The 16,922-nt window shown below is 37.8% G+C and overlaps 1 protein-coding gene across 1 annotated transcript; it reads left to right on the forward strand.

Annotated features, from left to right (window-relative positions):
- Positions 1-285: 285 nt before the first annotated feature.
- LOC145787445 (growth factor receptor-bound protein 14-like) lies at positions 286-15,985 on the forward strand. Its single transcript, XM_082599189.1, has 15 exons — positions 286-383; positions 950-1,045; positions 4,313-4,448; positions 5,193-5,355; positions 5,454-5,619; positions 6,519-6,640; positions 6,777-7,001; positions 8,052-8,165; positions 9,035-9,130; positions 9,847-9,936; positions 10,510-10,654; positions 12,871-12,936; positions 13,295-13,382; positions 13,546-13,639; positions 13,923-15,985. The coding sequence occupies exons 1-15, from the start codon at positions 335-337 to the stop codon at positions 14,067-14,069; spliced, it is 1,797 nt and encodes a 598-aa protein (XP_082455315.1). The 5' UTR covers positions 286-334; the 3' UTR covers positions 14,070-15,985.
- Positions 15,986-16,922: the final 937 nt, after the last annotated feature.

The raw sequence follows: 16,922 nt of genomic DNA on the forward strand, positions 1-16,922 counted from the left end.
GAAAGCTCTTGGTTCAAATCAATACAAAGGTCGAACACTTCAGCAAGTGTTTATCTGTGTGACTAATTTTGTGACTTGTGTCTTCAACCTGTTAGCTTGTTTGTTACTTCAGCTACTACGGTGAATCTTCAATGAAATTTGAGCAGGCCCATCAAGTAAAATTTGCCTTTTTTACAATTTTTCAACATTGCCAGGCGTTGAAACAATGTAAAAAAGGCAACCTCTGCTGACTGGGACAACACTTTCTGCCGGCGACATCACTCACTTTTAGTTGTGTTTAGACTTGTGAGAACAAAAACAGTTGCAAAATATCATGTAAAGGTGAGCGCGAACAATGACCGCTTGTGTTGAGCCGCAAACGATTGAAGAGCTTTGTACCAAAGGTAGGTATTGGTTTCGGTAGTGACGTAAGGTATGACGCATGATATTCTTGCCCAGACAAATCTTTGAAAGAATATCACGTCCCAACAAAGGCTGCCAGCCGGTAATCCTTTAATCATATTTGCTGTTGTCAAACTTTCACCTAGTTTGCAAAGTTATGACATTTCAAAATGAACTAGCAACACAAGGCAAGACAGCTGTTTCCTTTTGTTGCTAAAGCGCCTCTGCACACCTTTGTAAAGCCGAGAAGAAATAATAAACAGCATTTGCTGTCTCTCAAAGCCAAACTGCTGGGCAATACATTTGGTCAACCACCTCAGCTTTCGTCATGCATCTGGTATTTTTCACTCGATTGTGATGCTTACAAATAAAACTAACTTGAACTGAATTTGTTTCGTTTTTTAAAATATCGTGAAATGGTTGTAAAATTTTCTAACAAATTTCCGTTGACATATCCTGTCTAAATTTGCTTCAATTAAACTTTCTACTTGTGAAAATTACATTAATCTTTCATAAAAATTAAATCCATTTTCACGTCATCATTCAAATACGGCGTTGTTGTTGTTAGGCGAAGACGTCGATCTGGAATCGCTGATTCAGCAAATTGATCAAGAAAACGATGAGTCATCGCCAACCGACCCGAGCAGTTCATCGGGAGAGGGAGGTAATTGGCCCCAGAAATGGGGGATTGTTGTCGCTTGGAGGGTGGAGTAAAAATGTGCTAAAGATAACAACTTAGAGAACAGATTTTACATTTTTGACACGCTTCGGTGTTCCAAGTATTTGTCGTTCGAACCCTTTGTGAGTGGGCAACGATTAAAAACTTCTTAGGAGTCGGCGATCCCTTCTAGGACACCAAAAGGGGTCCGCCAAAAAGGTCGAGAACCAATCGTTTAGAACGTCAATTTTCTTTGACTCAACAAGTATCAGTTGTATAGAACGGAATATGATGTATACTTGCTCAATGCTCAGCAAAGGCAGCTATCAAGAGTTGAACTTCATAATCTCCTAAATCTGATCATGGGAAGGCACGATTGACATGTTCTGACTCCCGACTGTTTATTTGTATGTAGCGGATATATTTTAGTTAGATATCTTCTCGCAAGAGGTCGCTGTTAAGTTATCAAAAATTGGTCTATTTGCCTTTAAATTTTGCCATTTAACTGCGTCTCAAACTCGGTCAAACGTTGTCAGTGAATGGTAACAAATATGTAACGCAATGTATCTTTCCCTACCTTCCCTACACCCAGTCAAAGACATCACCGTTTTTGCAATGGTTATAAATAGTGAACCCCTCGACCTCGGACTGGACAAAGGTCCATACAGTGAAAAAGAAATTCTGTTCACAGTTATTTTTGATTCTTCCCTCTGACGCAAGAAATTTTTTTTTGAATGTTCTTTCTTTAAATAATGATGTTTTCATTTTAAGTTGTTTAAAGCCGGTTTCTGTGACGTCATTTTTTTCAAAGAAAAATTGTTTCTTTGTCTAAATCTGCAAGTTTTAGCAATTTTCCACAGGTAAAGTGCTACAAACAAACATCTGTTATTCTTATAGGATAATTTTTATCCTTGATTTTTGAGGAAGAGCGTAAATCTAATGCAACACTTAACAGTAGCAACACGTGCTGCAAAGTTCACAGAGTGATGATGTTACTGGCACCACAACAAAATGAGCACTACCTTGTTTTGTTTTTCAGTGTTTTGTTAAAGTGTATTTGGGGCATGTCTGAGAAACTTTGGCCCGAATTTCAAAGAATGTCAACCTTGCAATTTATTTGAATCTACGTAAAAACCTCTGATCTTTGGACTGATGACGTCACTCCATTGGTCATGGTGCAACTTATCCCACTCAGCAAATCAATACTGTTTTACTTTGATTCAACATCAGCAGACGTTGAATCAATGTAAAACAAGCACGGATTTGCTATCTATGGTAGCTGGGTGGCTTCCACTTCTATATTGCTGCAAAGTCGCAACTTTTAACGTGTAAAAACTAGCGTTTGTTTACTAGACTTTAAGTATTGTTTGCTCAGCATTGCATGCAACAAAAACAATTTCTTTGAAGGTGTGATAACTACTTGTTGTTGCTATTTTCAAAGAAGCAAAAACAGAAAATTAATTGCATAAAAATGTCGAAGTTGAACATTTATGTAACTGATTTCTTAAGTTAGCTTTAGGTTATTTTGCATTGGTTACGAATGCGACGCGTTACAGAATTATGTGTTTATTTCGATGTGTTAAGATAAACTTGCGGGTCACTTTTAAGCAACAAATATTGACTGAAGTTATTATTTGAATAATTTTTTATACTTGGAAAAAAAAGGAAATTCTTGCCAGGCTTGATTTAACTTCAATTTCATTACAAGATCGAGTAAAACATCATAGTGTATATCAGTGCTTCCCAAACCGGTGGGTCGCGACCCATTGGTGGGTCGCGAAGCTATTTCAGGTGGGCCGCGAAGCATTTCTAACTGTTACTGAATTTTAAAATTTTCTAAAAAATACCGACATTACTATGGATCTCAGAAGCCGCAGTTTGGTCTTGAACGGTACTTCGCCATCGCTACTCTTGTCTTCACTTCATTTGTTGACTTTCCATTTTCATGAATTGTGCACCCTGTTTTCTATTAGATCGGGAAATTATTGCATAAACAATTATGCAACAATGTAACAAATACGTAACAATTAGATGTGTTTGTGTCGCATTAACTATTTCAGTACATACGCCAGTAGTAAAGCTGCCATAATAAAGATGTCATATCTCATTGTGGGTCGCACAATAAAACTTGCATTAAAAGTGGGTCGCGAACTGAAAAAGGTTGGGAAGCACTGGTATATATTGTGGTAGTGCATGGATATGAGTATGAAAACTAACAAAAATGGCGTCATTACCAATGGTATTACCTTCAAGATCCGTATTACAGATTGTTGTCATACTCACAATGAGAATAACAGCTAAGCACGAGATCATCTGACGTTGTAGATGCATCGTTGTCACATCGTTTCACGTATTTCTTTAAACGAGTAACTGTGATTGTTGCAATAAGGCCTAAGGTGGAGTTGCTTCAAGAGATTATTTGTAAGGGAAGCGTTTAAACTGCTTATTATCCGCAATTATGTTTACAGCATGCGCCATGTTGCTACAACAAACATATGATTTGAAAGAAATTATAGATAATTCAGCAGTTTCACGCTACATGCCGAAAGCATATGGCACTCACTTTAGAATTTAGGTTTCTTCGTCCATAGCTGTTAGTGCATGTGAAATAACAGACCTAAAGTTTCATAAGAAATTGTCCTTTAGTTCAACTGTTCTACAGATAAATTGTCAAGAATAGATGCAAATTCATCTGCGCCATTGATTGCGGCGAAAAGCTTAGAAAGCGGGAAAATGGTTATTTAGTCATACGCAGTAAATTGTGGAAATTCGATTGCACGTGCTGTAAAAAAGTGTTGTAGGTATGAGACGATAAGAACACCGTCCCAATTGTGTCACCAGTTCATTGCAAATTAGAAAACCACGTGTAGATTACAATTAGATTTTTTTTCTATTTGTCAGTCTTCAGCTTATCCATTTGTATTCCACTCAAGTAGGCTACGTCTCATATCAATGACTTTCAACATAACTTTTAACACAGGTCGTAGATATATATTTCTCGGCAGCAGATTGTAGCAAGAATAGACAGCGATATAGACAACGCTCCTTTCTTCGCAGGTTGCAGATATAGTTGCAGACTTACAGTAGTAATACAACAGCAAATACAATATCAAACAATCTCTAAAGAAGTAGTAGGGAGGACATCATTAAATTGATAACATCAAATTTGTTGCAAAGCTTTTAATCAGTGCATTATTCTTATTCAAATAGAATCTATGGTTGCTTGAAAGACTTGTGCTGTCGTAGACTTTTTATTTTCGTTGTTTCTTTTAGATTTGCCAGTGGTCGCTCAGAAGAACGACGCGATACCTCGAATGAAAGACGATCTTTGTGAGCATCCTGTACCGAGACCGAGCTTCTTTGAAAAAGGTTTTCTGAAATCTTTGCCCGTTGCCATTCTCTCCAAAAGGTACAAGAATTTCATCATACTTTTGACAGTTATGGTGGGAGGATAGCGCAGCGGATAAGGCGTTGGCCTTCCAATTATGCATACCTGGTTCGACTCCCGGCTTAAGCTGGTTGTTCAAAACACGGCCCACCTTTACCTAGGGTGTAATAAATTGGGTGGGCATAATTGCTGCAGGAAAGGCGACTGAGAGAAAGGAAGTGGCCACCCTACTCTCCTTAGTGCCGAAGGCTTAGTACAATGGGAACCTTATCATCTCATACCTGACACTTGAATCAAGTATGGAATCACCTTCACGTTTTCCTATTGACATCTATCTTCATCATTATGTCGGCACGCATAGCCCAAAAAAATTGAGTTTACTTTCTGCTTTTTAAGCATTGCAATTTTTATTCAAATAAATACCAGTGTACTTTTATGTAGTAAGCTTATTACCTTAAGCTTAAAAATAAATGCATTTCATTGTACAGTATATTAATATAGCGGCTGTTACTTTCGTTTTGGTTGTACACACAACGATGACACCAAGATAAAAAATTATCTCTTGCATGGCCGCCATTAACTCTTCGCTATCTGCAGCATAATGGAAAAAATTGAAATAAAATAAAATTTTAGGTTTGACTATTGAGGTCGCTCCCAAAGCTGAACCTCATGACTGAACAAATAACGCTTAAAGAAAAATATAAATTGAGTTGTATCTTAAATACTTTCTTGTGGACTGGGTGTGCTGGTAATTTTGCTTTTTAGAAAATTTTTTGGATCAAACTCTGAACTTTCATTTTCTACCCCTAACTCTCCTGTTCGTCATTCTCTACCGTCAACGCCAAAGACCTGTCGGAAAGCAGACATGGTGATAAATCGAAAAATCGATCGCTCTGGATCCTGCAGAATTCAACATGGCGCCAGACAGGTAAATTGTTAAAATACTTTTTAAATTAATTTTCGCTTGTTATTATTGTTCTTCTTCGATTTTCCAAGGGCCATTAACTTTCGTTATGATTTGTGTAGATTACTTTCAATGTCTGGGTGTCGGATCTCGGTGCATTAAAAGACATAGAGATTCCTCGTGGATCTACTTGCGCTATATTGCTTCACAAATTGCTGGAAAAGCTACAACGAAAAGTGGACCTCGTCCAATGGGCAATACTGGAGCAAAATTCAGAAACAAAATTAGGTGAGGTGCATAATTTCTGTTTAATAAATCATTTTTTACTTTTTAAACCCAGCAATCAACAGTTATCGATGTAGCAACAACGCAGAAGCAACAAATTTTGCTGACAGAGAAGGTACAGGCTTAGACAATCAGACGATGAAGCACATCCTTACCAGCTTCGGCATTTCAGGACTGCTCTCCATTCAGCGGCACCTAGTGAATGGAATAATTCCCCGGCAACAATATTTCAACAATCGGAAAAATTCACTCTGCAAATCTCGGTAACCGGCCCTGCGTCAAGAGCCTCTACAAGTATGTGAAACTATCAGGAATAACCTATCAAGGTTTTGTCAATCCGAGGATAAAGATTCAAAACCAAACCAAACCCACCAACTGCTCCCTTAGCCCTTTCTGTGACGACAGCAGCAACCTCAAAACATCACAGAAAACTCTCTTATTTGGCTTTGACACTGACGTGGCATAGACAGTATCTTGGTCAAAATTTAGTAAAGGCGTTGAAAAGGAAAATAAAAGAAATGGTAGAAAGACATCGAATTGACATTGATCAAGATATATATGGTTGTGTCTCGACAAACTACAGTCATGTTTGGTAGTAACCACGACGACTTACGCTCTCTTTCCGCCCACGCCCACTTGTTAATTTACATCATGATCAGGCCTGATTTCATTAGACTGGGCTCAGTTAAAAACACCACTTTTTTCTATCACCTGTTATGGTCAGCATTGTTGCAAGAGCATGCCTAACAAAACCAACATCATTAATTTATCTGCAAAAAGCAAACGATAAACCTGCAATTTATGTTGATTTTTGTAATGAATGTATTTATATTTCCAGCTGAACGTCGTTATTTTCACGTAGTTTTGCTGTTGATTTTTATTTTCAAAATATTCTATTCTAGAACGATTTGTTGAAGATTATGAGCTCTTAGATGACGTATTGACCAATCAGGAACCAGAACAAATATCCCGTTTTTGTCTCAGTCGAACGTCGACGAAATACAATATTCTTCAATACCCTGAGGTATGCCCAAAATACCTTAAATGTATTTTTATATTGTACAATTTTGTATGTTTTTTTTTTATGTTGTATTACTAATTTGTAATTAGTAATTTGAATACAGTTTTGACTGATCAATCTATTTAAATAATTTTTTCAGGTATGTCTTCCAAAGGATATGTTGACTTTCCCACCAAATTCCTACCCGACAAGTGATTCCCCTGACAGTGTGAAACGCCTTCAGATGCAGCACATCTTGACCAAGACCGCCCCAGAATTGTGCGGATGGCTGCATGTTCGGGACTTGGTCAGGAGATCTTGGAAGAAAGTTTATTGTATTTTGCGAAACTCTGGCCTTTACTTCAGCCACAAGGAAACAAGCAAGGTGAGTGTTCAGGTTAACAGCTATCCAAACACGTTGTTTTCATATTGATTCAACGTCTGCAGAAGTTGAATCGATGTCACAAAGTCGGATTTTTCTACCTGGGTAGTCGCAATCAGCCATACGTGGGGCGACTGCTGATGTTGATGCATCTGTGTTTACACTAAATGACCACAGTGCAAAGTGCCGGCAATCTAATGCGGTGAAAACTTACCTCAAGATTGACTGATGTAATTAGCATTTTTACATTCGTATGTACATTTTTACTGCTTCCAAAGGCTTCTTCGTTGCATTACGATGACATGTCATTACTACACTACACACCAAATAGAGTGATAGTTATTAGTTGATTGATGCAGTGAAAATGATTGGGGCACAACTGTTGGTATTTCAGTTTGAATATGTTTCATTTTTCTATCTTTGATATCAAGATTTTTCACAAATGTGTAAATAGCAGGATGACTTGGTATTTCAAACTAGGTCTACTTTTTGTTGTGGTCACGGAAATGGTTAAGAATCTACCTGCTGTTTTTGGCTGAATTGGTAACGTTGAAAGCTGAGTCGGGCTTGACGTTGCCACGTGAAATGACATTTCCAGGCAGTCACTTAATCCAGTCCAGATTTTCACGAGATGGGGAACCGATCTAACACGACCCATTGCGGATCTGTCCCGGATAAAGCGGCTTTTAAGATTATTACAGAATATTTTGTATTTTTAAACATAACTGAGTTACAATGAGATTTTGCACTTACTTTAAATATATCTGTTTTCATCACTTTAACGTCTAAAGATGCTAATATAATGTAATACAAGGAGCTTTAAGCAATTGTTTGTGCTTTAAGACCACATTCAAGCTGAGATCAAGAAAATGAAATATATTCTGACAGGTGTCAAACTATTTAAATTCAAGCTTAACTGAAGATGATCTAGTTGCTAGCTGATCAAAATCGATTTTTAGCTGTTTATGATTGAACTGACTCGCGTGAAAATAAGTTCGTTTGTATTCCATCACGATGACATGACTTTCTTACACAATACGCTTAACTTTCCAGAACCCCCAACACTTAGCCTGCATTGCCGAGGTCCATTCAGCCAGGGTCTGGTTTCCTATCAGCAACAAGAAACATTCTGGAAACAACCCTACCTCGTATTGTTTCTGTCTAAAGGTGATTTCCCAACTTTAATGACCTCATATTTACTTTTAATAACACAAAGTTTGATACCATTTTTTTTTTATTCAATTAATGCAAAATCGAATGTTCGTGTTTCGCACAGTTTGTGTCCGGTTGAAACAGATATTTAGTTCTACGTATCTCATATAAAACGAGAGAATGTTTTGTCAAACGTTTGCCACAAGTTTATTACACAGACAAAGCATTTGTCAAGAATAACGTTATTAGAATTATTATTGAAACCCTCGAACAAATCCCGGGGCACGGGTTCACCACATGTCCCCCAAACTCTTCCTGGTGATACATTCTGTTAGGAATCTATTGCATCAGTCCATGATAACTGAACATAACATTCTTTAACGTGAGCCTCAATTTAAAGCAAAATTTTGGTTTAAAAAAAGACTAATAAATTGTGTCTTGTTGTGTCATTGATTTTTTACTGCAGACTCAAAAAGTTAATGTGTTCCTATATTAAAATTTTAATCATAATTTTTCAGTCAATCATTTCGTATCTTTGATCGTTTTATTGAGAGAGTTTTCACTTAATTGTAATTGTGCAACCCTCTATAATTGCACACCTATAAATGTGCACTCTCACGCTGCAGAAACGGTTGATAGAAATCTACTACGGGGAGATTAAGCTTGAAATTTTGAAAAGTTTTTTTAAACCCTTCAAAGTTCAAATTGCCACTATAGTAACATACGCATATCCTTAGAATACTATCAAATGTATACAAAAACGTATCTACATCTTATAAAAATACACTTTTAGCTTTGGCAATTGCTGGCAAATCTTCATAAGAAATTCTGTAATGATATAGGCGCATTAAACTTACCGATAAAACCTGGTTTTAACATTTCAGCTGTTGGCTAACAATCAAGAAGAAGCCATTCGGTGGTTCTGCGCCGAGTCTAATCATTCTCGATCGGCCTGGATAAGCGGATTGAGACTAACAATGGTAGGTTAGCTTGGCTATCGCTGTCACCTGCTATCGTTTACTTTTGATTCTTTTGCAACAAATGGATCATGTTAGTTCAGCTGTGCCTTCCCTAATAAACTCCTCCTTTGCTCCATCTTTTGTAGAGTGGCCCACCTCAGACAGCAAAATTTGTCATTTGTACATTGACTCTACGTCTGCAGACGTAAATGTAAAAATGACATATTTTCTGTCTGTGACAGATATGGAGAGGTGAACCCTTCCACTGACTGATGCAATACGTTTTGATTGCCCAAATACGAAACGTTGACAGTTTACATCATTTCAACATCCCCAGATGTTGTTGTTAAAGTTTGACTTTTTGTCATTTTCATAACAGTTTTCTTCACAGTGCGTTTAATATCAAAAGATTATGCATGTTTCTTGAATTGTGAGTTGTATCCTACGACAATTCTTGGGGTTATAACTCAACCAGTGCGATTTCTGGGGTCCCGAAAGTTTTTTATAGTATTATAAAGAAATTATAATTATTGGTTATTATTTTAAAATTTCTTAACGATTTTTTATAGTCAATTTGCATCGAGAAATATTTTTTCTTTGGTGAACGCTCATAGGAAAATTTACTTTCCTGATTGAAGATTAACTTTAGGCTAATCTAAATCTTAAAACATCAAGCGCAAGCCTGGATGCGACAAAAAGTAACAGTAGAGATCACGTGATATGACGTATGCTTGCAGGAGGGTAGCAAATTGTACGAATCCTACCTGAGCGCAAGAAAGTTGGTACCGAATGGTCTAGTTCGTTCAAACAGTGACCGAACAGTTCATGTAAGTTTTGAGGTTTCATGTTGGGAGTTCAAACAATAGGCCCAAGTCGAACGATCAAACAACAGAAGCAACTTACAGAATCAAGTACAAATTTTGTGTTGTTGTAGTTAACTCGGACAACCCAGTTTATGTAAATACACGGCCCGAGTAAACGGAACAACCAAGGGACGTTGGTTCAAATCTCGGGATGTTTGGTTGAGCAAAACACTTTCATGGACTTCGATTCATTTAGCGACACCTGCCGGATGGAACATTCATAGTCAACAACATGAGAAGTTTTTTTTACCTTGTTGTCAATCTGAACTGTGTTCTATGCAAGGTGTACAACTCCAGCAATTAACTTTGAACTTAAGCTTCTGTGGTCGAGTGGTGGAAGGTCCGATCTATACTAGAAAGGATGTTGGTTTGACGTTTCTTAAAATTATATAATTGTTTTCCAAAACATATGGAATGCTTGATGTTTGAAGCCAACGTTGATATCCTTGCCTTCCATTTGATGGAGTCTCCAGCCACTAAAAATGAGTTTAGTACGACCAACGAAATTGCTGGTTTTATTAGTTAAATGTTTGCCAGAAATCCGACGCCAATTTTGTGGCAATGGACTTTAGAGGCTCCACGGGCAAAGTCATACAAGATCCGCAAGAAGTGGCTATGATTGAGTTGGAGCAGCAGTCGTCATGGCGACGACGACTTTTAAATCGAACTGCTAACAGTTCAGGTAAGATTTCATCACAATTAATTGAAGCAGGCATGATGAAAAATTTCTTAAAGCAAACTTCAAATGCTGCTGCTAACTTACATTATTATATCCTTGTAGCTTGCATCGTCAGGCAGTCAGGTAAGTATTAGCTTGTCGCTGAAAGGCTGAGCACTGAATGCAGACCTGTCAATGAGGGTGTTTATGAAGCATTTAAGTTAAAAAATATATTCAGACGCATTTGGTTTAGAGACAATCTGGTTAATAACAATTTCTATACTTTCTTATTTTTTGTCATAGCCTCGCTACTTCATTACTATGTTAACCTCTGAAGTTTAACGCAAGCTAGTCACTGATATTGACGGAGTGAAGTTTCCTCTTGCTGTTGAAGCAGTGGCGTATCCTGGTTGGTTGAGCAAGGGAAGCAATAAAACTCGTGGAGGATTAGAGCGTGCCGAAGGCACGTGTTTTCTAGGGGGGTCCGGGGGCATGCCCCCTTCGGAAATTTTTTTGCAAAATACACTCAAATAATGGATTATAATGCTTTCTGGAAACACTTTTAGGGTAATATTTGTATGAAATTTATGAGCCGATAAACAGCTATTAACTTATTAAAGGTAGCTCGTACACACAAACAGGCAAAAAATGCGGCTAAAATTAGAGAACACCAAAAACTCAGCTACAGCTACCTACTGCTGAAGTAGCTTAAGCCAGAATTCATTTCAGTCAAGTCAATTCTAGCCTAGACCTCACATATCATGTCTTATGCCAAAGTCTATCCAGCCAGGATAACAGTGTAAAGCCAACATTTGGCTCAAACTTTTGCTTACTAGGCCGATATTATAACCATAACAGCGCCTTAGATTTTCTTATTACCTAGCGTCCTAGCCCACTGGCACAATATCCAACAGATCAGAATTGCCAGACTATGAAAAGGTCTTAAAGCCAAAATAATACAAAAAGGGGCCAAAACAAGGAAAATATTAGACAAAAAGGCCAAATGGATATATTTACCTGTTTCTATTAAAAATAATAAATTGTAGGCTGCATATATTTTATGACTTGTAGCGGATTTTAATAAACTGTAGCAAAAATAATTCTGAAAGTAGCCCAAAAAATAGCAAATATAAAAAGACTGTAGCGGAAGAGTTTTAATCCGCCACATTACGAGTATTAAACAAGTACAGTATAGAACATGTATTGAACAATGGTGAATATGATTTTATCTGGTAAGGTTACGATATTTGAAAAATATTGATTATGCATTTTGAAGAGTTAATTTAAAAAAAAAGCCTAATCCGAGGAATTCGTCCAATCTGGCAACTCTGCGACTGTGGAAGCAATTTAAATATTGCTTCCATAGATTTGTTAAAAGAAACATAAATCTCGCAAACTTTGCGCGGCTTTTTTCCTTTCTCTCTCACTTGTTTCTCCTTATAGCACAAACGAGAGCAAGGGAAGCGATACAATCTTTGCTTCCGTAAGCTTCCAATTAAAAAAAAATTAAAACCGAGCTGAAATCATACGGGAACGTGAGTTAGAAACTGTTCTAATTCGTATTCAGGTAAAGAAGTTACGAAATCGTTTTACTTAAAAATATCATCTTCTCTTTTTTCAATTTTGACAGGGGAAGCAATGCTTCCCTTGCTTCCATTGAGGATACGCCCCTGTGTTGAAGTATTATTGTCTGTGAATTGTTCCATCCACTAGGTTCCGCTGAATGGAGAACAGTCCTTAAAATGCGTTCCTCAAGCGCACACCTGAGAATTGAACCAACGCTGCTTGTTCTTGCGATTTTCTTGTTCACATAGTTGAGAGCCGAACAGAGCTGTAGTTGTGCAGAAGTTATGACATGTTCATGTCATACAATATTTCGCCTCGTGTTGCAAATCTGCCCCGATAGCTCAGTTGGTTAGCGCGTGACTTCTGGAACGAAGAAACTTCAACATCAAGCGGCGCTGGTTCGACTCTCGGGGTGTGCGCTTGAGCAACGCACGTTAAGGATTGCTCTCCATTCAGCGGCACCTAATGGATGGAATAATTCCCCGGCAACAAGACTTCAACAATCGGAAACTTCACTCTGTCAATCTCGGTGACCGGGCCTGCGTCAGTGATTCAAAGCCTCTACAAGTATGCGAAACTGCCAGGATTAAGCTCTGCAAGAAGCTTTTCCAGTCCAAGGATAAATGTTCAATCAATCAATCGTCAGTTTGTTTTAAACTGTTTCCTTTTATTAGGTAGCGCTACAGACAGAGGATCTGGAGGGAACTCTGCGCCAACCAAAGTGGCTTACTTCACCAGAGGTAGGTGCAAACTTATTTGAAATCAGTTCTGAAAGTGCAAGTCCAATAAAACTAATTTTAATGCAGTCGGCTTTGCGCCAAAACTGCCAAAGAGGTAAACAATGTTAAAGTGATTACGGGTTTGTTGCACATACATTTTTATGTGAAACACAGTATCTTGTAACGGGAGAGCTTTCTGCATTAAAGTTATTGAATAACTTACTGGGTAAAGGGGGTAAAACTCACCCACTTGCTTGGATTTCAAGCAAGTATCTGACACCGACTTAATAGTTTTGCATCGATCTTAACCCTAGTCCTTCAGGCCATAGCATTAGCTTTGCTCATCGTAAACTACAATTACCCAACTTGTCTTTTGCAGCTATTCATGTGACCCAACCCTGGTTTCATGGAAGGATTTCCAGGGAGGCAGCGTCAGAACAACTTGAAAAACATGGAAGCCTGGACGGGTAAGTTTGTATTTTGTTGTTTATTATTGGCAAATGACTCGAAAAAATGAAATCAAGTTACTGTTGTGAAGTGCCAGAAAGAAATTGCAAACAGAGGACCACGTTGATAGATTCACAAATTATTTCAAAAAAGTTACTCAAGCTTCCAACTCCGTATTTTCAGAACCTTTTTAGTCCGAGAGAGTCAGACCATGCCGGGGGGTCTTGTTATAACAATCAGTCACAACCGAAAGTCACGGCATATTCCAATAAATCAGGTAAGAACAAGCAAGCTACTTCAGCGTCAGTGTTTCTGCTCTAATAGCAATTGTACATTTTGATCTGTATTAGATGTGCGCTTTACCATTTTGATCTTGTGATGTTTTCCTACGGTTGGATCGTGTTTCTGCTTATGTCTCATGCTCAGTAGGGTACCAGTTCGATTCCATGTGCTGTGATGTGTTGCTTTTTTTGTTGTTGGTTAAACTAAAGCCAAAAGTCTACAATGCATTTCTAAACAAGACTTTCCAAAAAGGGCTCAGTTAATTTTGTTGTTTCTAGGTGGAAAAAGACGGCCGATATTTCTACACATCAGACAATGGTGAAACTAGATTTTTGGACATTATTCAATTCATAGACTTTCACCGGCTTAATAAAGGGTCCTTGCCGTGCGTTCTGATCAACGAATGTCCAAGAAGTAATGGCTGAATGCAGACAAAGTCACTTTGAGTTGTCTAAACTTCATTTAAACCAAAGAAAATGCAGCCGAGCCCGTCTGCTCGTTTAATGGGCGCACCAGCTCAGTGGGACCAGTTTGCTTTGTTCTGGTTTGGTTCAGTTATTTGAGGATTTACTTTAGATTAAAAAACAAGCAGCTGAAATTAGATATTGCTTGGCCAATAATGTGCTGGATGGGCTTCTTACTTTTGACTTTTCGATGAAACTATAAATTTAACTTTGTAAGGTTAGATGGGATTTGGAAGTAGCCTACTTGAGATGACAAATGCAGAACTGAGGGACATGCATAACATGCCTAGAATGTTGATGAATAGCCTGCAAACTACCACTGAGCAAATGACAAAAAAAAAGAACTCACGCTTGGCGTCTTTTAGTGTTGTGTGGTCGTTTGTTACAGAAGGCATCATTTTCCTTTTATTTCACAACATCGTACACTTTCAATCCTTTATGATAAAATCATCTTTATGTCTGTTCAGTTCAGTTCAGTTTGTTTTTAATTCTGACCACCACAACGAAAAAACAATATATGACAAACATAGCAGAGGTCTAGAAAAAGGTAGAAGCGACAAAACGCGGACGTTATAACGTGCATGATACCAAAGCAGGACAATCAATTTAAAATATGGCACGGTCGCAACACCTATCTGCCCGAGCACGAGTTATTACGTGGACATGAACTGATTCAGTGTTGTTCCCAGAGACGTTGAATTCGTGTATAAAAACGAAATTTAGTAGCTAGCCATATTCAATATGTATAGACGTGGAACCACTTTACAGTACAATATCCCGGAGCAAGCATCGAATAGATAGAAAATGTACAGAATTGTGGAGATGCTTCAGCTCTTTAATAATATGCTGCGTATATTTGGTGACAATCTTTATGTATTAGATTTAAAATTTATTGCAAGACCCCTCAACCTCCAAAGACATTTGCTCTCCAGGTAGACCTACACTTGGTCATAGGTCATAGTCATCGCTAAAGGCAGCCATGGTCATAATCTATTAGGTGTGTTTTGTTCTTGCTTGGATATCTTTTGATAGTATACATTACAACTTCAGCTCTTCCACCTATTACAGTTGAACAGCTAATGATACGCAAATATATACCATATATGCTTTTTGATTGGCGAAAGTATGTCTGCGTATTTGGAAATCAATTATGTGTTGCTACAGCTTCCTTGTTTGTTGAGAATACGTTATATGACGAAACGCATTCTCTACGAGAGCTATCACGTTACTTAAAGTTTTCGAAGCGTAAATACTTGACACCTGTTGGTTCCCCATGAGCCCCAGCAAAACATGTTTGAAACACATTTTATTTAGGAACAACGAAACCGAACGAAATGTTAAATGATTAAGTCAGTTTCAAATACTGTACCTGGAGCGTCATAACAAAACTTTCTAAAACGAAAGCAAAACGAAGGTATTTTCTACCGACAAAAAAGTTTTTACACACTTTTACTTTGGATAGCCCTAGCTTCAGGACATCTCCAGAGAGTGAAGTCTGTCATTTTTACATTAATTCAACGTCTACAAACGACGTCTGCAGATAGACGACAATTGCAGACGTTAAATTAATGTAAAAATGACGGATTTTGTGTTTGGGTCATTTATTTCTAGTCTTTTTGCGTTGATTCAACGTCCACAAACGTTACATCGATGTGAAATCGATCGATTATGTCTGTTGGGGAGTTGTACTGGAACGGGTCTTGTGGTGCTTTTTGCTTTGAACTTAATATCCACTGTTTGATAACTGCCCTATCAGCCAACGAATTGTTTTTGTTGTGTGAATAAATTTGTTATGTAATTCATCTGCTACTGCGTTATGTGTACACGATCGTCTGTTATTGTAATGTATACAAATAAAATTATTTCTTTCATTGTTTGATTTTCAAATCTTTCTTTGTATTGAATGCAGGCCCGGATTTAAGGGGGGGCAGAGGGTGCAGTCGCCCCGGCCCCCCCATCAAGTAAACTCGCTCCTGATTGAATGGCTCAGGGAATGTCCTCCTGTTGTCTGTCTGTGTTGAAATGGTGGGCACCTTCAGAGTTCTGCAATTACAGCTGTACACATTTTCTAGAATAAAAATTAGAAAATTGAATTCCACCCCAACAGAAAACAAAACAATGTTGTAATAAATATGTATAGCTCATAAATTGCGATATTTTTACTTTGTTGGGTCCTCTTTTTTATTTGTTAGAATATTAGATGAACAGAGCAAGGATAGATATTAGCGTATCAGTTTTTCACAAAAAATTTCAAGAAAAAAAACAAAAATGCAGACGGAAGGCGAATTTTGATCCAAGAAGCCGCAATAAACAATACATGGCGTCGTCTATGACATTTTGAATTACAGCCCAGGCCAACAATCGAATTTAAAAGACGTTTAAGATGAAGCTAAACACCATTTCTAGGTGTAAAATTGATTCGTCCAATCAAGTTAAGTAGTTTTAACTATACCTTGTACACGGAGTCGCTATTTATTGGCGCCATTTTAACGCAAGTGCTCTATTTCGACACATATTTCAACAAAGGAGGTGGGCCGATTTTCGTAGGCTACTTAGCTTTTGTGTAGTAGCCTACCTGCTTGCCTACATGCAGTAGGCTACCATGATTATAAATACACCTCCGTTGGTCTTCAACGTCCATTCGGGGTAAGCTTTGCTATTTAGTAACCGAGTAACCTTTCTTGAAATTGATATAAGCAAACTTTTATTTGCTGTTTTAGAACAATTTAATGAATTGTTTGTGTAATGTTTTGAATGCAAATTGCGCTTGGTCTAAAATTCCCATCATGACCTTAGTCATTCTGTTCGCGACAA

The sequence above is a fragment of the Aplidium turbinatum genome, chromosome 18, assembly GCF_918807975.1.
Source record: "Aplidium turbinatum chromosome 18, kaAplTurb1.1, whole genome shotgun sequence".
Taxonomy (NCBI): Eukaryota; Metazoa; Chordata; class Ascidiacea; order Aplousobranchia; family Polyclinidae; genus Aplidium; species Aplidium turbinatum.